Here is a 21,544-nt window from a genome sequence, read left to right on the forward strand (position 1 = left end):
ACGCGCCCTGCCCCAAGGCAGGGATCACAGGTGGGAAGAAAATAATCAGGTGGGTGCAGTGGGCTTGATCAACATTCCAAAGTCCAAGAGAACAGAACCCGGGGGGGGGGGGGGGGGGGGGGGGGGGGGAGTTCTTCCTCTGCGGAAGACCTTTCAAACAGCGAGGGGCTGGGTGGAGCTGAACCCCGCCTTGCCCCCAAATCCTGCAAGTCCTGTTAGGAACGGACAGGTGGGTCTCCCTCTCCCTGCCCTCATCCCTCCCGCGCTCTCCTCCGTCTGTGACCACGCGCCCCGTGGGGGGCAGAAAGGGAGGCGCCAGGTGAACCAAAACGGAGGGAGGGAAATCAGGACTGGGTTCGGCACCCTGAAGGGAGAGTCATGGGGCGGAACGTTCAAGAAACCAAGACGACCGCTCTTGTGTCGTGATCTGGGTGATGACTCCCAGGGTGCGCACCTAGGTAAAACTCCGCCGAGCCGCACGCTTAGGATCTGTGCATTTTCCCTGGATCATCTACCCCTCTGTTTAAAGCCAGACCAAACCAGCACCGGCTCTGTTTGCTATCCTTTATTGAAGGGTCCCACATCCTCGTGGGACCCCAGCCAAACCAGAATCCAGACAGGGCCCCCAAATATAGCAGGAGGCCCGGAAGGGGAGGGGAATGACTTCCGGTCGGCCACACCTCACCTCCCTGGAAACAGAAGCCCACCACAGACAGACAGACAGACAGACAGTCGGGGCAGGGAAGAGAACTCGCCTCACCCTGGGTCCTCCCCTCCCCTCCCCCCCCCCCCCCCCCGGTGTCCCCACTTGAAAAGAAAGTCAAACACTGGCTACGCGGCACCCCTACCCCCCACCCCACCCCTAGCAGCATTTGTGGGACCCCCCCCCCCCCGCAAGGGGCGCCCCGAGGCAGCCCCCACCCTCTCTTCCTTCACTTTGGTTTGCTCCTGGCAACTCCGTGCGCGCTTCCTTCCTGCGGCCTCCGGCCCAGCCTCTGCCACGCCGTCCATCACCTACTCGGACCTTCTCGCCCACCTGTCGCCTCCCTGCCCAGGGCTCCGGGGAAAGCGGCGGCTCCGGCATCTGCTCTGCTCCGGCCCCGGCCGTCGGGGCGCTCACACGGCCGCCCCGCTCTCCTTGAGGTCGGGGGCCGAGCGCTGCCGCCTCATCCGCGGGGGAGTGGTGTACGGGGGGTAGCGGGGCCCCGGGGGCCGCTGTGCGGGGTACGGCTGGGGCTGCTGGGGGTAATAGTTGTGCTTCTTAGGCTGGAAGTGCTGGGGTTCGGGCTGCGCGGAGCCCCCTCCCCGGGAGCGGCCGCCTCCGTCCAGGGAGTTCCTGCGGGGCCGGTGGGACCTCCGGGGACTGGGGGGCCGGCGCGCGGGGGCGGCCGGAGGGGGCGCCACCTCCTCGGGAGCTTGGGGTGCGGGGGGGGCCTCCCCGGCCCCCGGCCAGGACTCCCGGTGCTGCGGGTTGCTCTTGAAAGGGAAGCGCAGCTTGCAGTCGTGAGGGGGCACGAAGCGGGCGGGGGGCCTGCGCAGCCCCCCGCCCCGGCCGCCCGCGCCCTGCAGTCCCTGCAGCCGCAACTGCTCCTGCTTGAGCCAGCGAAGGCGGCCGCGGCGGAAGGCGGGGTCCTCCTCCATGAGCCGCGACACCCGCTCCCAGCTGGACAGGGGCGGCGAGGGGGGCCGCGCTGGGGCCGCGCGCTCGCTGGGGGCCTCCTCCTCCACCGCCTCTGACCCCGGCGGCGCGGCCCAGGCGGCCTCCCCGGCCTCTTCGTTCTCATCCTCGTGGTCCTGGGAGGAAGAGAGGGGCAGAGGGTAGAAGGGCGGTGAGCACAGACTTCAGGAGGGCCCCAGAGGAGCATGGAGACAAGGGGGCTGGGACAGTGGTTTAAGGGCACAGGCCTGTGGGGGGGGGGGGGGACGAGCGACCTAAGACCCTTCCTGGCCTGCCACTTCTGTCCCTGCCTCGGCACCCAGGCCCCTCCTGTGCAAAAGCCCTTCAGTAAGGGCACCCACCGCGGGGGTGACTGTAAGAGTTCAGTGAGTCCACCGCGGGGTGAACAGAGCCATGCCCCGCACCCGGTGGGCACTCGGTAAGTCCTGCCGATACCTTCTGTGCCCTGGGAATACAAGGTCAGTGATACCTGCCATCATCTAAGGGAGGGAGACAGCTGATCCATCCACGAGAAAAACCGTGGAATGGTACATAGATTATGCTTCAATAAGAAGTCAAATATAAGAGCATGTTTAGGGGCGCCTGGATGGCTCAGCTGAACATCTGACTCTTGATTTCCACTCAGGTCACGATCCCAGGGTTGTGGGCTCGAGCCCAGGTTCTGCCGCTGAGCACGGAACCTGCTTAGGCTTCTCTCTTCTCGCCCTACGCCCCTCCCCCGCTTGCTCGTGCTCTCTTCCTCAAGTTAACTTTTTAAAAGTAGAATATTTACATCGATATACATCGGGTACATTACATAAAAGCATATGTGATGTATTCAATGATGTGCTTTATCAAAACACGTATACCGGGATAAAGAGCAGAGCCGGGCAGGGGATGGGGCCAGGGTGAAGGTGGCCACGGCAGGGACCCATCCACCGGGAGGCTATCGCCGAAGTAAACGCCTGAAGGAGGTGAGCGGAAAGCGCTCCAGGCGCGACGGCCTCCAGGCGGTAGGTGCACAGCAAGGTCAAGGAGAAGCTGCTGGGGCTGGAAGTGCAGGGCGGGTGGGGGCGGTAAGCCGCCAACAACCCCCGGCGGGCTGAGGGCTGCCTGCCCATCCTGTGCCCCCAGAGGGCAAGCAGGAAGAGCACAGCGTGTCTGCGGCCAGTAACCCGGGTGCCCAGCGCGAAGGCTGGCCCACGGAAGACACAGATTAACTCATTGGGCAAAAGCCAGCAGAAACGGGCTCGGTGATCCCACCGCCACTGGCAGGGCTGCGGTCAGGACCGAATGGGGGAGGGGGGTGCGGGGCGCTGCTGAAACACCCGGGGACTCATTACAAATGCGGAGTCACCCTCAAGGACAGGCTCTGGGGGGGGGGGGGGGGCAGCAATCTGCATTTTCCATTAGCCTGGAATGCGCCAGGAGGGGCAGGAAGGGGGGCCCTCTAGTGGGGGGCTGGGGCTGCTGCGGGGAGGGGTGTTGGGAGGACCCGAGCGGCCTCCCTTCCGCACCTGCGCCAGGGGAATGACCCTCTCCATGCGCAGCATGCGGTCCCTCAGGGCCTGCAGCTCCCGGTCTTTGCTGCTGTTCTGCAATTTCACCTCCTGCAGGATCCCCGTCAGCTTGTCGATGTGGGCGCGGAGGTCCTCCACCTCCGCCCCGCGGGCCCCCTCCTCGCTGCCGCCACCGCCGCCGCCTTCCTCCTCGCCCACCGTGTCCCAGACGTCGCGGGCCACGGCCCTCCAGGCGTCCCCGGGGCCCTCGGGCTTGCCGTACGTGCGGCACAGCTCCCGCATCTTCAGGGCGGCCAGGGCCTCGATCTCGGCGCGGCCGTGGCGGAAGTCGGCCAGGGCCACCTCGTAGCAGATCTCCTTCACCGCCTGCATCTTCAGATCGGCCATGGTGGCCCAGCGCGGGTCCTTGCCCTGCAGCCGCCGCCGCTGGGGGATCTGGTACACCCTCCGCGGGGCCCGGCGCTTGCCGCTGCTGGGCAGGCCGCAGCGCCTCACGATGGTCTGCACGGTGGTCGGGGGCAGCTGCTCTCGCAGGGACGAGATGAGCCGCCAGCTCTCCTCGCACGAGCGCTTGTCCGAGTCGTCCCCGCTGTCCGAGTCCGCGTACTGGGGCCACACACACACAGAACGGGGAGGGGGCTCAGGACACCCCAGGGCCCGCCGGTCCCCGCGACCCCAGAGACGCCCCGTCTGGACCGCTGGCCCTAGCGTCTCCCCGCAAATCCGCGCGCCCGTGGAACACTGACTGGCAGAGAGCCCCGCGAGCGGAGCTGCGGCGGTGCCGAGTGCGGGTGGTCCGCACACGGGGCCGCGCTAAGGGCAGGCCCGCTTAAAGAACAGTCTCAGAGCACAAACAGTACTTGGATGCGTGAACATCACAAAGGTCGAGTCCAGGAAGCCCTGCTCACGTGGGACGGACGCTAATTCCCTGCACCCAGCTTGCTCCCCGAGTCACATTTCGGTCCCATCTCCTCCTAAATGCCACGGCCACGCACCGACCCCATGCCCACTCCCCACTCTGGCTCACACAGCATGAACCAAAGGCAGAGTTGGGTTATTGCATCGCCAGTCCGTCTCCTGCCTCTGCACCCCAATGCACCCCACTGGCCCCCACTGCACACTCTATACGCACACATGCTCCCTCCCCCCACCCCCGCGTGCCCCTCTGCATGCACCCTGCATGCCCCTCCACACACCTCACCACCTCCCTGCCCCCCTCCCGTGCCCCTCTGTGCGTGCGCCACCCCCCCCCATGCCTGGCCGGCCCTCCCCACCTCTCTGCCCCCCATGCCCTGGCCAGCCCTCACCAGTCGCTGCTGCTCGAGCAGAAGGTCAGCCTCCTCCTTCTCTTTCCGGTACTGATTCTCCAGGTCCTGCAGCCTGGGGTTGGGGGGCAGGGGGGGAAGAGCATGAGGCTCTGAAGCCACCGCAGTGGGGTCCCCGACAACGGGAGGGGGGCGGTCCAGAGAGCACTCCTCCCCGCACCTCTTCTCCATCTCCAGCTTGATGTCGATGCCCTGCTGCTCCAACAGCTCCTTCTGGGCGAAGTTCCAGTCGACGGGCTCGGAGGGCGGCCCGGGGGGCGGGGGCACCCCTCGCTCCCGCTCCAGCCGCGCCTGCTCCGGGTGATTGAAGCGGAACACGTGGTTCTTGCCCATCACAATCCGATTCCCTGGAGACGGGAGCAGAGAAGGGTGGGCTCGCTCCCCACGGCGGCAAACCCATCCCCGCGCCCACGGGGAGCCGGGCCTTGCCCACAAGCCCAGGAGCCCTGCCACCAGGTCTCCGGCCACCCAAGCCCGAGGGCGGTCTGAGCCCCTGCCCACTGTCCCTGCCAGCCAGAGGGAGCCCAGAAGTGTGCGCACTCTTCCCGTTTCCCCAGGGCCATGGGAGAAACCAAGGGCAGGGTCCCTCTTCTTCACTTCCCAGTCCCTTCCTCTTTCCGGGTGCTGCCCCGGCAACCTCTGCCCAGGACCCTCTTGGCCCAGCCTGCCCGGAGCGCTCGCAGCACACGGTCCCCTCTACCTGACTTCAGCACCAGGGGCTCGGTCACCAGCCTCCCGTTGACGTAGGTCTCGGCTCCTTCGCAAGGCTCCAGGGTGACCACCACTGAGCAGAGGGAGAGAGGGAGGGGGGGCATTAGGCCCTTGGGGGAGGGGGTGATGCTCACAGACTCCCATCTTGCAGTCCCCCCAAAAGACATGCACGCGCCCCCAGGCCCGCCCTCCAGTACCTGTCAGGGGTGCCACGGCCCCTCTGGTGGCAGGCAGCACAGGAAAGGAAGAGCAGAAGGAGGGTTAGAGCCCCAGCTACAATTCCAGAAGCCTCTGTAGAAGCTCCCTAGTGCCCCCCCCCAACCTCCCCAGCAGCGGCTCAGCAAGACAGTAATTCTCAGAGTGCTTTGTCCCTCGCGTCCAGGCAGGCTGTCACTTCTGCCTTCCCGATGCCCACTCCTTCCTTTCCAACGAACGCTATCCCGCGCCAAGCCTGGACCCCTCCCGCAGGCCCCCAGCCCGCTGCTGTCTGATGCGCTTCGCAAACTGCCGCCTGACTACTCTTCTCGGGCCACAGCCCGCAGAGCACGGTGTCCACGCGACAAGACAGAGCCGACCGGACTCCAACACGTGCCAGGGTGCTCCTCGGTCCTCTGTACAAGCCACGGAGCCCGCCGCTCGCTGGGACACCGAGCACGAGGCAGCTTCCTGCCCTCGAGGACTGGCGCCTCGCTGGCACCGAGGGACCCTGGTGTCCCAAAGGCTCTGCAACGCCTTCACTGAGGGATACTGAGCAGATCGCCTGACTTCTGCGGCTTCTATAAACTGGGATGATCAAGTCCTCCCTTACGGAATGGTTGAGGGACAGAAAAACAAAGTGCTACGTGGAGCTGAGTTCTTACACTAACAGTGACAAGGGAAGCAGAGCGAACAGTGACGTAAGGCAGAGGGGGCTCCCGACGCCGCGGGAGAAGAAAGCTGGCAGGGAACTCAGCTCCGGGGCAGCGGAGGTAGTGACGGCGGGAAAGAGAAGGATGTGGCAGAGAGGGTGGGGTGGCTGTAACGGGGACCAGTCTCTCCCTACCCTTTCCCACCGTGCCCCAAATTCATTCATTCGTTCGTTTGTTCGTTCCGTGAGTGCTTTGCACCCCCACTATATGCCCGGCGCTATTTTAGGTCTTAGAAATACACTGGAGATAAAAACCCAAATCCCTAGGCGCCTGGTGGTTCAATCAGCTGAGCGTCCAACCGCTGATCTCGGCTCAGGTCATGATCTCGCGGTCTGTGAGACCAAACTCCGCTCAGCCTGCTTGGGATTATTCTCTCTCTCCCTCTCTCTGACCCTCATGAGCATGCGCGGTCTCTCTCAAAATAAGTAAACGAACGTTAGAAAAAACCACCACGTCCCCGCTCTCCCAGAGCTCACTTCCAGCTGGTAAGTCAGACAGGTCAATGAGCAGATAATCTAAAGTTGGAGAGACGAGCATTGTGGAGGGAAGTGGGGCCGGGCGAGCAGACGACTTTGCTCCAGCCTTCTCCCGGACCCACAGCCACCCGTACCCAGGCGGAGCTCAGAGCACAGCCCTGGAGCCCGCCAAGCAGTGTTCCAATCCAGCTCCGCCGGCTTCTAGCTGCGTGGTCTTGGGCAAGTCCCCTGACCCCCGAGAGCCTCAGGTCCCTCACTTGCGAGCTGCGTGAGACAACGCAACAGCACAAGCTGGATGGTCAGTAATAAACGCTCTTCCGCGTCCACGGCTCTGGCTGGGCTGCCCACCGCCCCCCCGCCTGTCTGCTCAAGTCTCAAGTCCGCCATAAGAACAGAGACCGGATCGGACTGAACCTTCACAGACCCCACCCTTTGGGGCACAGGGTCATCGGCTGCTTTCACTGCTGTGTAACCAACCGTCCCCTGCCTGCCCGTCACCTTCCCAAACGTGCTCTGAGCTCCCAAGGCTGGGCTCGCTCCGCGGGCCTTGTACGGTTTGGTCGTGACCTAGCACGTGCCTTGAGGCGACCACAGAACAGGAACTCGGCCGTAAGTCACCGGGCTGAACTGATTCGACAGCTTGCGGCCCGCCAACGCCGGAAGCACCTGCTGCCACTGAGGACTTGAATGAGACTGGAACCGCTGCATTAACCTGCAGACCCTGAACCAGAGTGCAGCCCGCCAGGCAGGTGTCCGACCTGAGCTGTAAGCCACAGGGCAGCGTCTTTTCTTATTTAAAAAGCGTGCGCGCCCCAACTCCCTGCCCCTCCTTCAGAGCCCTGAGGCACAGCGCACCGCTCCAGGCTCCAGGCTCCGCGAGTGCTTGGGTGGACGGCACCCTGCCTCCTACCCTACCCGAGTCCCAGGGCTCGACTTCACTCGGGCCCACATACACCCAAACTATTCCTTTTAAAAAAATGACTGGACCAGAGACGGGGTGGTCCTGCCTAGGTGGCTCAGTCGGTTGAGCGTCCGACTTCGGCTCAGGTCATGATTTTGCGGTTCGTGGGTTCGAGCCCCGCGTCGGGGTCTGTGCTGACGGCTCAGAGCCTGGAGCCTGCTTCGGATTCTGTGTGTGTGTGTGTGTGTGTGTCTCTCTCTCTCTCTGCCCCTCCCCTGCTCGTGCCCTGTCTCTCTCAAAAAATAATATAAAACATTAAAAAAAAATAAAGACTGGATAAGAACAAAACGGCGACCTCAAAACACACCCGGAAACGCACAAGTACCGTTCTGTTGCAATCTCAGACGGACTGCTACCTCCACCCTCAGTTTTTGTGAGTCCTCAAAGCTTTTACTGCTACGGCTGAATTAGGGCTAAAAGTCTGGAAGTTTTGGAACCAGAGGGGCACGTGGGCCAGTGAACTCCCAGAAACCTCTACCGTCACAGCTGGACAGAAGCAGGACATAAACTCAGAGACCCCACCGAGACGGACACGGCTTTCCGTAAGAAACAACCAGAGTGCTCTCCGAGGCTACAAGACCAAGGACGAGGGCAAGATACCATCTTCAGCAGAACCTCACTGCCCCCACCCCCGGCACGCTTCAGTGTCGTGTGTCTGCCGTGGGGACCCCGCAGCTCCCGCCTGCTGCAGCAGACCTCGTTCCCAGGGCGGGTGCACACGGCCGGGCCCCGGACGCTCCCCCAGTGCTTAACCTGAGCTTGAAGCCGCTCTGAGGACGGACACGTCCCCTCTTACACGGCCACAGTCACAGTCCCAGCGTGGGGACCCGACCCAGGCCTCTGTGCTCGGCCACTGAGCTCTCGCCCCTCAGCCGTTACCTTCTCCGTCTGGCTGCGGGATGCTCCGGAACACACAGTGCTGCTCCCGGATGAACTGCCCGGTCAGCTTGATGTCCACGTCCACCTGGCCCACCCTGGGGAGGCAACGGCCAACGTCTTGTGAGCGCGTGCCAGACGTCCGCCACATCCCCTCCGAACACAAGCTCGCCCATCTCAGTGAGCCAAGCGGTCATTCCCGGTTCACGAAGAAGGAGGCCGAGGCTCAGAAAGATAAAGCCACCTGCCCAAGGTCACACAGCCTGCCCGGGGGGGGGGGCGCAGGGATCGAGACGGGACCTGCCTGATTCCAAAGCCCAGGTCCTACCCACGGGTCACGTGGCAAGGGGGAAGGGAGCCGGAAGTGTGGCGGGCACCCTCAGCACGGGCCTCCCACCCGTCCCCGGGGCTGGTCGCCCGAGGGCTCACTTCTTACCCACGATCATCAGCCGTAATGCTTATGTTGGGGGAGGGGACATCCTCACCCCTCTGACTGACTGCAGGAGGTGCCCTCCCAGGCCCCGAGCCCCAGGGCTTGGTCAGAGCCACCCACGAACCCACTGCCGCGTGGGCACTCTCGTCAACATGAAGCCATGCTTCCTGTCTCCCCTTGCGAGGCAGGGTGCACCAGGGGAGGCCAAGGCAACACCACCAGGGGCTGAGAAGGCAGCAATCGGAGCTTTCCGCCCCCCCTTGTGTCCCAGTAAATTGGGATCTATCCCCACAAACGAGGCCCGTCCCCGTCCCGAAGTGGTGGGTACAGGGCACGGCCGCTGAGCAACCAGGCTCACACCTTCTCGGGAAGCCTGGAGGGCGACCTGGGCCGTGCAGGTAGCTGTCCTGAGACCTGGGGTGTCTCCAGGAAGGTCACCAGGGAAGGGAGTCATCAGCGTGGCCATCTGTCTGCAGCCACACCCCAAGAGGAGAGGCGGCCCCGGAGACTGCGGGGCGAACGCTACCTGGTGATGCCGTCCTTGATGTGGTACAGCAGACATTCGGACATTAGAGGGTCTTCGTTCAGGTTCACCAGGTGGGGGGTCTGAGGGAGAAGGGGAGCGGTCAGGGGAGCGGGAGGGAGCTTCGGCAACGTCCCCCCAGGTTCCAGCACCGCAGGCCGCTCCCCTACTCGGGGAGCTCCCCCAGCCGCCCGACCCCCAGGTACAGGTCACCGCAGGACATCGCGAGCCACCTCTGCACACACACACAAGGGGCCCAGGTGCCCACCCGTGTACCCCTCCCACCTCCCACGGCCCACCCAACCGTCCCCCCCCACTCCGGCAGAAACCTGGGGAATCACCTGCCCCGCCTCTGCCTTCCCTGCACGCCCCGTCCCTGCCTCATTTCTTCCTTCAAAACGTATCCTGCCCCTTCTGGAGAGCACAAGCGGGCACGGGGTGAGGGGTCGGGCTCCCCATGTGCCTTCCAGCTTGCGTGTCTTAGGAACACGGGCGACTCTTACAACCAAAGAACGGAAAGCGTCAGCTCGATTCAAAAGCGGGTGAAACACAGCGGGTTCTCAGACAGACTCCCGCTTCGCTGGGGCCGGGGTCCCTGCGGCAGGTGCCAGCCGGGGCCTCCCTCCCCGAAGTCCATCCCTCCGGCCCGGCTGGCTGCTTCTTACGCTGCTCTGCACGGAAAACCCAGCCCGGTCCCTTCCCCAGAAACACTTTTTCTGGGTGGCGTTTCTTTGCCGACACCCCCGCCCTCCCCAGGCTGTAACTGGGCAGCCAGGAGAGCCGGCCTGGGTCCCCCCACATCCCCTCACGGCCCTGTCCACCAGGCCTGGGTCTCCCCACACCCCCTGCTCATGGCCCTGTCCACCAGGCCTGGGTCCCCCGACACCCCCTGCTCATGGCCCTGTCCACCAGGCCTGGGTCCCCCCACACCCCCTGCTCATGGCCCTGTCCACCAGGCCTGGGTCCCCCCACACCCCCTCACGGCCCTGCCCCACACCCCCAGGGACGGCTCTCATCTGCTGCCCTCCTTTGGTCCTCCCTGCCCCAGGCCTGCTTTCTGCACAGGTCTCCAGCTTCCTGCCTTCACCACACAACTCAGGCCACTCCGGTGGGCAGCCCACGGCCACCTGACTTTATGCTGGTCCCCTGGCTCTCCTCATCAGTGCCCCAGCCTATTTATCCAAATAAATAGGCCGCTCCCAGGTCTCCTTGCCTGGAACGGCCTTGCTCCCGACCCCACCCCTACCCGTCAAAGTCATTCACTTCCTGCCCCTCAAGATCGGTCTCAAATGCCACTTCCTCCACGAAGCTTCCTTCAGCCTTCTGCCCCAACACAAGATGCTCTGCCCGAGTTCTACAAGGATCTACTGCGAGCTTTCTATGTGCAAGACCCTGGCAGAGTGCTGGGGACTCAGGGACAAGTCCCCACCAGCCGCTGCTATCATTAGTAGGGCCATCAGAGTCACTGGCAAGAAAACACCACAAGTGGGAAACAGATGTCCTACAGTGGTCTCTGACCTTTCCACGCCCTCCCTCAGCTCACTCATTCATTGGCCCCTCTGTCCCCAGGGAGCTGAGTGCCACCACCTCAGGGAGGGGCTTGCAAGAAGGACCAAGGAAGAACTACAAGGATAGCATGGCAGCTCGTCCCTGAGCACGAGGAGGACGTGGACAGCGGAAGGAAGAGAGTTCCAGGTGAAAGGAGGGGTCAGGACAAAAGCCCTGAGTCAAGAAAGCGCAGGGTGGGGGTAACCGGCCATGGTTCTCCGGGAGCCCCCTGAACGGAGCGCCCCTGCGATGTCCACGGTGGGTACGTGTGTCCACGTGTGTGCCCCAACCTGGGCACCCAACCATCACAGCTGCAACCCTCCTCTGGTCCCCAGGGACGCTCTCGCCCTCCCTCGATGCAGCCTCAGCCCCGCTCCAAGAATGGCAAACGCCAATGGGCTCTGGAAGCAGAAAGCGATCCATCCCTCGGGAGAGCGGACACGATTTAGGGCAGTGCTTTTCAATCTCTGCTCAGCCCTGGAACCCTTTGTTCAAACGAAACCGTACCTGAAAGCCTAACACGTCCAGCAGATAAGCAGGGAGACGCTGGGGCCGAGGCTGGGGCGGAGGGCCCAGGGTCTGGTCCTGCCCACCCCCTCGGCCCCCGTGATGGAAGCTCCCAGCCAGGTTTGAAAAATCACTGATGGCAGGGGGATGGGAGCCCAGAAAAAGGGGGCCTTCCCTCAGGCTCTAAGCCCTCTCGGAGACAAACCAGCTTCTCCCGCAGGACCCGATCCGCACAGGGGCACTCCCAGGTTGGAGCCGCCCCCACCAAAACCGTTTTCCCCAGATCCAGCCACCCTTCCTTCTGAAATACGCACGCCCGTTCACGTGAGGACTCTCCACGCAAAGCAAGTGCAACAGAAACGTACCCTAAGACACCTTTGTCTCCAGTGAGACCAGCAAAGACCAAAAGCTGAAAAGGGTGAGGGGCCTCGGCTCTCTTGCACTGCCCTGGGGAGTACAAAGTGACCCGGCTATAATCTTCGGAAGGCACTCCAGAGAAATACGTGGAAATCCTACACAGCTACCGTCTGACTCCAAATCTGCACTCCAAGAACTTGTTCTGGAAATGATAAACCTTTCCCGTAAGGCCACACACCGAAACACCGCTTGTGGTGTCAGAGAACAGGAAACAGCTTCAACGCCCATCAGCAGGAAGCTGGTTAAATAAATGACTCCGCGTCCACGCGAACATTTTGGCACCACGAGACAGAACAGACAGAGCGCGCACACACGCTATAACACGAGAAGCATCAGGCGTGGAACCACGGCTGTTCCAGAGACAGGCTGTGTGTGCGCACAGCGCAAAACCGTGCCATACGCCTGTACGTGCACGGACCACCTCTGGATGACACGGGAGGAACGGAGGACGGGGTGGGCCTTGCCTGCGTGGTCCCCTTACGAGAACTGAAAACAAGACCCCGTCCGCTGGTCCCCGGACCTTAGTAGAAGGCATCTCCACGCAGCCAGAAGCCCTCTAAGAAAGAAACGTGCACCCCTCTATCTTTCTAACGCTGCACCTGCAGTGGAAGCGTCCCAGGCCCCCAGCACCCCCCGTATGGCTGTAGACCACACAGAGAGCCACCTGTGGTCCTGTGTCCCAGAGATAGGCTACAGAGGGACCCCTGAGTGCCCAGCCCCGGACAGGCCCCGGCACCCCCGCCACGGCTCTCTCGCTCCCCGGCTGTGCCCCAGGCCGGGCAAACCCCTCCCCTCTTGTTGCACCTCTGCCTCCTTCCAGACTCCGTCTCCCGGACGGCCGTGACCTCATCGATCGGGAGGAGCCTCCTTCCAATAACCCAGAACCGCTTCCAGGCAGCTCTGAGCACGGCACACCTGACCGGGGCCTGAGCCTCCAAACTTCAGACCGCGGCCCAGACAGACGAGGCTGACTCCCCGGAAGGACCAAAGTTCCCGTTCGCTCGAACGGGCCTCCACGACGCCCTTCACCGTGCACTCCGGCACAGGCGTCCTGGCGGCCTCCAGCCTGCACCCGCCCTGACTGGCGGGCCCTGGGCCGTGCTGGCCGGACACGACTAAAGGCCTCTCCTCCCTCCCTCCTCTCGAGCACCCGCCACACGGCAGGCGTGCAACAGACACCAGCTGTGCCGCTCGGCCTGATGTTAGCCTGGCCCCCCGGCCACCCGCAACCTGCACGTCCGCCTGCCGGACTGCCTTCCCCGGGACACCGCCTCCACGCGTCTCCCGCTGCACCGATGCGTCCTTAAGCCTCCTGCCACGTTCGCAACCCCGGTCCTACGGTTCGCTGCCTGTTCCTGGCTCTTCCCCACAGGCTCGTCTTCCAGCGACCCTCTCGCGGTGCGTCTCTCAGTGCCTCTCTAAGCAGTAACACACGCACGGGGCACAAAATTCGGCCGTGCAGAAGAATACGTAGCCAGTACATCGCGACCCCAACCAGCCTCCAACGTCCCACCTCCTCCCCTGTTCCCGGGATAACTACTGAGACCGATTTGCGAATCCAGAAACAAACTCACGTACCAGTGCAGGTTTACGTTTGTTAACACGCAGGTTCCAAACAGCCCTTGAAAACTCCCCGGAGGGGCAGGGACCCTAGTATCCTCTAGGGACCCTGGAGCCCCGGCCACAGGCACCTAACAAGGCACCTCACCCCAGGCTGTCACACGGAGGCCTGACAACACACAGGAGGTGGCAGGCGTGGGGACAGAGACGACGCAGGGACACGCTCAGGGATCCGAGTTGGGGCTCACCTTGTACCCCCCAAGCCCCATGAGCTTCCACGACCAGCAGAGCCTCCTCCGCAGACCCCCTGCTCACCTTCTTGGGAGAGAAGACGCCCACAGTTCCGCCGTCCTCCCGGACGGCCACCCCCATCTCGGCCAGCAGTGCTTCTCTGGAGGCAAAGAGACACGTGACCGTGACCGTGCACCCCTTCCCTGCAGGGCCTGACCTTCCCTCCCACCCCCAGCCCCCCGGGGCCCCGGCTGCCAGCCCGACACTCGCACCTCTCCATCCTCAGAGCTTCTGTCTTACGTAACTTCTCCTCCCAGGTCTCGTTCAGCTCAGCTATGATCTTCTCTGTCTCCTGGGGGCACGGGACAGGCACGGGTTGGGGAGGCCTGGGACGAGGACCCACCATGGGGCCACACTACTCCTGGGACTCCCTCTTCCTCCTCAACTCCGGCTTTGCGGAACTAGACCCCCAGCAGCTGCTGCCCCTACCCCCCACCCCCCTACCCCCCCCCCACCCCCGCCAACCTGGCCAGCTCCAGTTTCCCACCTGCAGCCTCTCCATGGCCTCCTCGGGCCCAATCTGGGGCTCAGCACTGGGGGAGAATGACGGTTCCAGTTCCCCATTGTGTGCCGGGGGGTGTGAGGCTGACACTGGGGCAGGGGGGGACGATACAGGCGGCAGAGCACCCCCGGAACTCCCCTCGTCTACCTTCAGACCTGGGAAGGAGACAGAGATCAAAGGAGGCTAAGAAAAGACAGATCAGAGACTCAGAGAAGGCGTCGCAGAGGACCAGCCCGTAAGGATCGCAAAGGTCATCTGGTCAACCTTGGCCAAGCAGGGAGCTCTCCTACAGCAGCCGTGACAAATGGGTACTCAGTTCCTACTTGTGGCCCTCCAGGGGCACTACTGAACAAGGCAGCCAATTCCTCCCACCGCTGGGTGAGTTGCACCATCAGAAGGTCAGCCGTGGCTGCGACCCGCCTCACGTCACGTGCGCCCTCGTGTCTAGGTCTGCCTTCCGGAAGAAGAGAGCCTGTGTAGCTCTCGCTTCTGCAACGTGACCATTCAGATGTGGGAAAGAAACACCATGTCTACTGGACTCTTGTCTTCCCAAGAACGGACACCCCACTCTCCTCACTGTGCCCCCAGCCCCCGGCCATCTGCAGCAAGAGAGCCCCCGGGACTGGACACGGAGCACAGATCACACAGCCTCCAACAAGGACGCATCGGGTAATAGTATGGCTGAGCGTTACGCCGTAGAACCTGGGCCGCGGCTCACGGCCAGCCGAGCCCCACGTTCTGTAAGGTTGATCAGGGCCGGTGCCCCCACGGCCCATCCTAACCACTTTACCGCTTGAACCACAGACGCAGGCCTGGCCCTTTGCTCCTGCTCCCTTGCTTTAGCAGTCCCAGTGGCCTCTCCAGGTCCCTGCACATCCTGACGCCCCTGGGGAATCAGTCCCTCCCTGAAACGCCTGAAGGCACGCGACGTCCCCCTTCACATCTATATCCGTGCCACTGCGCGCGCACAGAGCTTCGTGGCCAGTGGCCCCTCTCTGGCCTCGGGCCTGGGCAAAGGCCACCAAGAGATGTAGCGGGCCAAGGGGCGACCGTGAGCCGCCCTCCTCTGGAGCCCTACCTCCCAGGGCGGAGGCGGACAGCCCCTGAGCCAGGAGCAGCTCCCGCAGCCGGGCCACCTCCTCCTGCAGCTCACGGATCAGCCGGGCGTTGGGGTCCTCGTTGATGACGGCGTTGCAGCGGATCTGCTTGGTGCGGTCAGCGTACCTGCGGGGAGGGGAGCGGGGAGGGCTGGGTGAGGCCCAGATGGGGGCGCCCCCCAGCCTGCTTCCCTCCCTCTCCCTGACCGTTAAATCCTGGCCAGCCCGTCTGGCGGGTAGGGTCCTAACCACCGGCCTGAGCTCCCTCGGAGCCCCACCTGAGGGTGCTGAGGGTCTCCTCGTAATTGATGTCTGCAGGGCTCAGGGCTGCGATCATGGCCGTGCGGGAGTTCCCACCTGCAAAAGGAATAGGGCAGAGCTGTCGTTGGCCTAGGCCCTAAGAGAAGTCAGACCGGGTCTCGGGGTCAGGGAGGCCTCAGTGCCCTCAGGGGTCTGGCGGGGTCACTGTCCCAGGCAAGGTGAAGCCACAAGTCGTAGACTAGCTGTGGTGGCAGTCAGAGGCGGGGAGACACCAGACATCTCAGCGACGGTCAGAGATGGGTGGGAGGAGGATCGAGCCAGCGGCCAGCACACAGTCAGGGAGGGGTCTCGGGGAGCCCCGCGGTGAGGCCCCCCCGGCTTGTGGGTCCTCAGCATCAGGAAACCTACCGAGGATGTTCCCCGGGCAGGGGGGACGGTCAGGGGACAACGGGGTGGGGGGGGATGTGAGATTCTAGGGGTGGCAAGGGGACTCGTCAGACGTGTCAAAGGGGTTGATGGGCGGGGCAGAGGCAGTGGAGAGAGAGAGGCGGCCTCACCCAAGTTCTCCTTGAGCAGCCAGGTGAGCACAGAGTCCCTGTAAGGGATAAAATCCGACTTCCGCTTCTTGGACTGCTGGAGGACGGAGGGGGAGGGGTCAGGATGGGCACCCCTGTCCCACGTCCCAGACCCGCTTCTCTCCCAGCCCCAGCTCTTACCAGATCCGCCAGGGCCGAGATCACCTTCCCCAGCGTGGTCAGGGACTTATTGATGTTGGCCCCTTCCTGGAAAGGGACGAGGAGCGTGGGAATGAGGCCCTCGTCCCTGACACCATCCACCTCCCCCCGCCCCTCCCCTGCCAGAGACCACCACCCGCAGCCCCCAGCACTGACCCCAACCTTCCCTCCTAAGCCCCCTCACCTTCAGGCGCATGCCCCGGGCCCCCGAGGAGTCAGCCCGCTCACTGCCGGCAAGGTCCACCAAACTGATCTTACTGACCTGGGGTCAGAGGAAAGGGCCGGAGGTAAGGGGGTCAGGGGGCCGAGGGGGCTAGGGGTGGGCAGATCTGGGTGCCGCCCGGCGAGGGAACGGGGCGGGGGGCGGCGAGGGAGGCAGGAAGCCCACCTTCTCGGAGTCTAGCCCGGTGAGCTGGTCGTGGCAGCGCTGCGTGAAGACGATGGTGAAGACGGCGTGCGAGCGGCTGCTGGTCTCGTTCATGTTGGTGGCGGCCACGGTCCTGGGTGGGGAAGGGAGCGGTCACGGCATGCGGCCTCTCGCCTGCCCGACGCTGGCTCCCCCTCCCCGTGCTCGTCAGCCTGCCTCACCGGGCCTTATTTCCACAGTCCATGAGGTCGGCGATGTCCGCGTAGGAGGTCACGGCCAACTTAGACAGGTCCTGCACGTAGGGGCCCAGGATGGGGTGCTCCCGGACCCGCAGAGAGCCCCGACTCTTGGGGTTCAGGAGGTCTCGTACCCGCTCACAGTAGATCTCCATGTAGCTCACCTGAGCGACAGAAACACACAGGAGGTGAGAAAGGTAGCGAAAATACCGATAACAAGACTCACCCTTCGCTCCCCTGGACGTGACACGGGCGACTGCGGCTGGAGGACCCCGAGGGTTCGTGATGCCCAGACGCGGCGCTAAGCGCTCCGCACACGCGGGCTCACCGATCCAGCAGCCCTCGGAGGGGCCGGCCGGTCTTTATCACCGCAGGAGCGAACACACTCAGGGGCCGGGACACGAAATCACTTGCCCGAAGCCACTGCTAACGGCGGGGAGAGCCGAGAGTGGACCCTAGGCGGCCTGACTCCGGAGACGGCCCTTGATCTTATCCCAGCCCAGGGCCGCCGTGCCCTCCCCGTGCCCCGCCGAGACCCAGGCTTACCTCCACAGAATAGGACAGCTGAGCACTCTGGTTCTTATTAACACGAGAGAAGAGGTCCTCGCACAGCTGGAAGCGGACACAGAGAAGCTGCTGTTCACGGCGCGCCCCCCAGGCCCTGTCCCAAGCAGCTCTAACCCTCACCATAGCCCTGAGGGAGGGGGTGTTCCCATTTCACAGACAGGAAAACAACCTCAGAGAGGTTCATGCTTGCCCGGGGTCACAAAGTAGTATTCAGGGAGCCAGGAAGCCAACGCAGGTGTCCTAACACCACACCCCCGAACAAGGCCCCCGTGCTGCACAGTCAGGAAGGATTACGGTCCGTTTCCAGTTACCCACAACCGGCTGTCTCTACGGTCAACCCTTTGCCTACAGTCTGCACGTTTGCAGGGCAACTATGCTTGTAAACGATGGCGAGACAAGATGAATTTGCAGCACGTGGTGGAACCGGGGTTCAAACCCAGGCTTCTCTGACACCAAAGCTCGGCTCTTGTCACTAAGCTTTCTTGCTTCTGGGGGGGGGGGGGGGGCAAAGACCCCTCCCCAAAGGGCCCCAAAGTCCATGTAGCAGCCAACCGCTATCCCCGTCACGTTCCCTAACAGCCTCAGAGAGCCAGGTCTCTGCTCCCTAATCCTCAGGCCCCTGTCCTTCCTCCCCGCCTGGGGCAGCTGGAGACGCTCCCGGCCTGGCTGCCCTCCCGCCCCGTGCGCACCTGGGGCACGATGCCCTACGTCCCCTCTGCCCCGCCGGGTCCCGTGCACACCTGGGGCACGATGCCCTGCTGACCGGGCTCCTGCCGCCCCATCATGGTGTAGGACTTGCCGGCCCCGGTCTGCCCATAGGCAAAGATGCACACGTTGTAGCCCTCGAAGGCGTGAAGCAGCATCTCCTCGCCGATGTCCCGATACACCTGTTGCTGAGACGCAAACTGGGGGTCCTCAGCCTAGGTGGAGCGGGGGCGGGAAAGACAGCAGGAGCTCTAAATGATTTTGTCTGTAGCGTCCGGGTCCCAAGAGTCTTGCTCCTATCTGATGACGGCCCACAGGCCCTATGTGCCCCCGGCAAACCCCATCCGTGGGCCTAATCACCTCTGACAGGATCCCATGCAGGCTCCTACCTGACCCAGTTATCCCAAGAGACTCTCCCTCCCCAATCCGGGTCCCGGTCACAGCCTACGGGTCCTACGCGTCCCCACCCGGGATCCTGGTTCTCCCAACCCAGTCCCGACCCGTGTCATGGAGGCCCTATTTCCCAGCAGCGCCCCCTCCCCAGGACCTAAATCCCCTTCCCTCTTTGCTTAGCTCTTCCCCCACCCTGACAGCCTCACCGAAGTGTGTGACCAGTAGGAGTAGTCAAAAGTGAAGCTTTTGGGGGCATCCTTGCCCTGTTTGGGATTGATGATGGCTGAGGCGGCAGAAGGAAAGAGCGGAAGGCCAAGGTCAGGGACTCCCAACTTCTGCCCACTCCCCACCTCTGTCCTGCTTCATCTCTCCCCTTTAATACTCCCCACCCCCTCCAGCCACCAAGGCTAATTTTGGCTTCCCAGGACCCGCCCCCCACCGGCAGGCTCCCGATTGGGCAATGGAGGGCTCCAGGCCAACATTCCCCCTCCCAGGGACTGGGAGCATGGAAAGGCCAGCCTGCCCCCGCCCTTTCGCCTAGCACCTGCTCCCCTGGTTCGGCCCAGCAGGACAGGCCAGCGTGGTGGGCCCGCCTGCCCTGCCTGTGCCCAGCCAGGCCCCCGGGGGACGCACTCACAGGTGGTGTTGCCCTGCATGCTGACCACACACTTGGCATCCTGGCTGGTCTCACGGGCGTTGAAGGGCCGAACCCTCACTGCCACTTTCACCGAGGCGCCAGCCATGGCTCCAGATACTCTCACCCTCCTCAGCTGGAGGACAGAGAAGGAAAAGGTGGTCAGAGCCGCTGGGGGGGACCCAGACATCTGTGACCCGTCTTCTCCTAGGAACCAGTCTCTCCACCCACTTCCCCAGCTCCCCGGCACCCCCGAGGACCTAGTTCCTAGTGTCTGGCCCTCCTCCCCAATGTCACTCTCCTCAGGGACTCCCGAAGGTGTTCCTGCCTCTCTCCCCTGCCATATCCCAGCTCGCAGGGACCTGGGCCGTCATCCAAGAGTTACCTGGTGTCCCGGCCCCAGACCAGGGGGGCTGTATCAGCTCTGGCTCCCACCGGCCCTCGTAGGGGAAGCCCCATCCTATACTTGGGGCCTGGCCACACCAGCTGGGGCTGTGGGGGAAACCCTGGTTGTGGGGGAAGAGTGGTTAGGAGCTATGTCTGTGGCTCCAGAGGTGTGTCAGGGGCTCCACGGCCGGAGGTCAGGGGCAGGGGGTCACGTTAGGAAAGGTAAGGACGATGTCCCGCCGCAGTGGCTGAATGCAATGTGAATCCAAGGGCAGGGACCGTGATATTTTTATTCCTCGTCAGTCACAAGTGTACTGAACGTCCAGACAGAGGAGAGAGAGAGAGAGAGGGGCTGGACAGAGGGTGGTTCAGAGAGAGGGACACATAGGCAGAGACACCGAAGGCGGCAGGAAGAGGGGCAGAGAAATGGCACAAAGTCACAGACACCAAGAAAAGGAGAGATAGGAGAGAGGAAACCAGATCCAGGTCATGCCACGAAAAAAATAATGGAAGGGGCCACAGAAGAAACACAGAAATGTGAGACAAGGAGGGGAGGTCTGGGGCAAAAGCACAAAGTGGGAGCCCAGAAGAGACAAGAAGGAAAACACCAACCATAAAAGCTGCCCTAAAATTCCCCCACAGGGTCAGCCAAGAAGTAGAAACCAGCCCCCACCTAGAGCCCACAAGCTCCACATAGGCAGGAATTGCCACTGGGCAAAGTCCAAGGGCTGGAGGTAGAGCCCAGGACTGGGATCCACAGGACCGGCCAGGGGGCCCCAAACCCCTCGCCCAGCCCCCCAGCACTTCCTCCTCAGGATCCAGGACAATGGGCAGGGGAGGGTGGGGTCATCCTGTATCCATCACACCAACCCCCTGGGGCTCTTCTGCTGGGGGACCCCGGTGAAATACCTGCGTGTTTATTGGGGGGAGGAAGAAGGGCTGGGGTCTCCCCCAAGAGGAAACAGGTATGTCCGGGCCCCAGCCTGGGGCTAGCGCTATGGCGTCCACCGCCCTGGGGAAGGTGCCAGGCTGGAGCCCAGGAATGTGGGTGACCTAGTGCTCACACCCTGGGAGGAGAGGCTGAGCAGCCCACGCCCACGGACAGGAGGGTGGAGGGTTGTGAAGCCGGGCCGGGATGCTGGGGCCCCGAACCCAAGTCCTGCTGGGCCTCACCTCCCGCAGCCCTTCCTGGGCAGGGCATGGGAAAGGGGGAGAGGGCCGGTCTGCCCCAGGACAGGAAGGGAGTAGCTCAAATCACAGAGGCTGTCTCAGGAAGCGCAACCCTGACCCCCTAGACCCTGAGCCGGGCAGGGAAGGGGCGACGACAGGGAACCACCACGGCCGCGCCGTCGCGGCGGATGGGGCAAGGCTGCGGGTGGGCGCGGGCTCGGGGCCCCGCCGGGGCACCTGCGCCTCGCCCCGCCCGGCCATCCCCTCGCAGGGCCCCGTCCCGGCCTGCCGGCGCGGCCACGCGGACCCGGCGCTCCCGGCCCGCCGCCCGACGGCCGCCCCGGGCCTGGCACCTCTCTGCGCCTCCGCGGGACAAACAGCACATGACCGCGGCTCTCGCGGCCGGCCGGGGACCCCGGCTCCCCGCCCCCAGGCCGGCACATTCCACGGCGGGCGTCCCCTCCCTCCCTGCCCGCCCCCCCTCCCCCCGGCTCTCACCTCGTCGCCGCGGGGCTCCCGGAGCGGCTCGGCGGGGAGCACGGGGGCGACCTTCCCGGGACGCGGGAGGCGGCGGCGGGCAGGTCCGGAGCGGGCTCCGGGCGGCCCCTGCCCCTCGCCGGGGGCCCGGGCGGCGGGCGACGGACTCGCGCCCCGGGGGCGGCGGCAGCAGAAGCGGCAGCGGCGGCGCCAGCGGCCGGCGCCCGCCCGGGCAGCGCGAGCTGGGGCGGGAGCGAGGGGCGGGGGACCGGCGGGCGCGCGCACGCGAGCGGGCGCGCGC

At 64.0% G+C, this 21,544-nt stretch overlaps 1 protein-coding gene across 3 annotated transcripts; it reads right to left on the minus strand.

The window, feature by feature from the left end:
• Positions 1-550: 550 nt before the first annotated feature.
• KIF1C (kinesin family member 1C) lies at positions 551-21,525 on the minus strand. Of its 3 annotated transcripts, none has more exons than XM_086685702.1 (23): positions 21,265-21,525; positions 19,595-19,715; positions 19,213-19,345; positions 18,782-18,858; positions 18,218-18,397; positions 17,457-17,522; positions 16,896-17,074; positions 16,696-16,807; positions 16,492-16,569; positions 16,290-16,355; positions 16,131-16,203; positions 15,591-15,669; positions 15,294-15,439; positions 14,201-14,370; positions 13,926-14,005; positions 13,738-13,813; positions 9,394-9,473; positions 8,438-8,532; positions 5,203-5,286; positions 4,663-4,849; positions 4,485-4,557; positions 3,175-3,783; positions 551-1,794 (listed from the first exon to the last, which is right to left on the minus strand). In XM_086685702.1, the coding sequence occupies exons 3-23, from the start codon at positions 19,316-19,318 to the stop codon at positions 1,117-1,119; spliced, it is 3,294 nt and encodes a 1,097-aa protein (XP_086541828.1). In that variant the 5' UTR covers positions 19,319-19,345; positions 19,595-19,715; positions 21,265-21,525; the 3' UTR covers positions 551-1,116. The 3 variants fall into 3 exon arrangements, with proteins under 3 accessions (XP_086541828.1, XP_086541826.1, XP_086541827.1); XM_086685700.1 differs by having other exon boundaries at positions 16,131-16,206; positions 21,265-21,524; XM_086685701.1 differs by lacking the exon at positions 19,595-19,715 and having other exon boundaries at positions 16,131-16,206; positions 21,265-21,524.
• Between the last annotated feature and the right edge of the window lie 19 nt (positions 21,526-21,544).

Source organism: Puma concolor, chromosome E1 (assembly GCF_028749965.1).
Source record: "Puma concolor isolate L17-30 chromosome E1, mPumCon1.1.hap2, whole genome shotgun sequence".
In the NCBI taxonomy this organism is placed as follows: domain Eukaryota; kingdom Metazoa; phylum Chordata; class Mammalia; order Carnivora; family Felidae; genus Puma; species Puma concolor.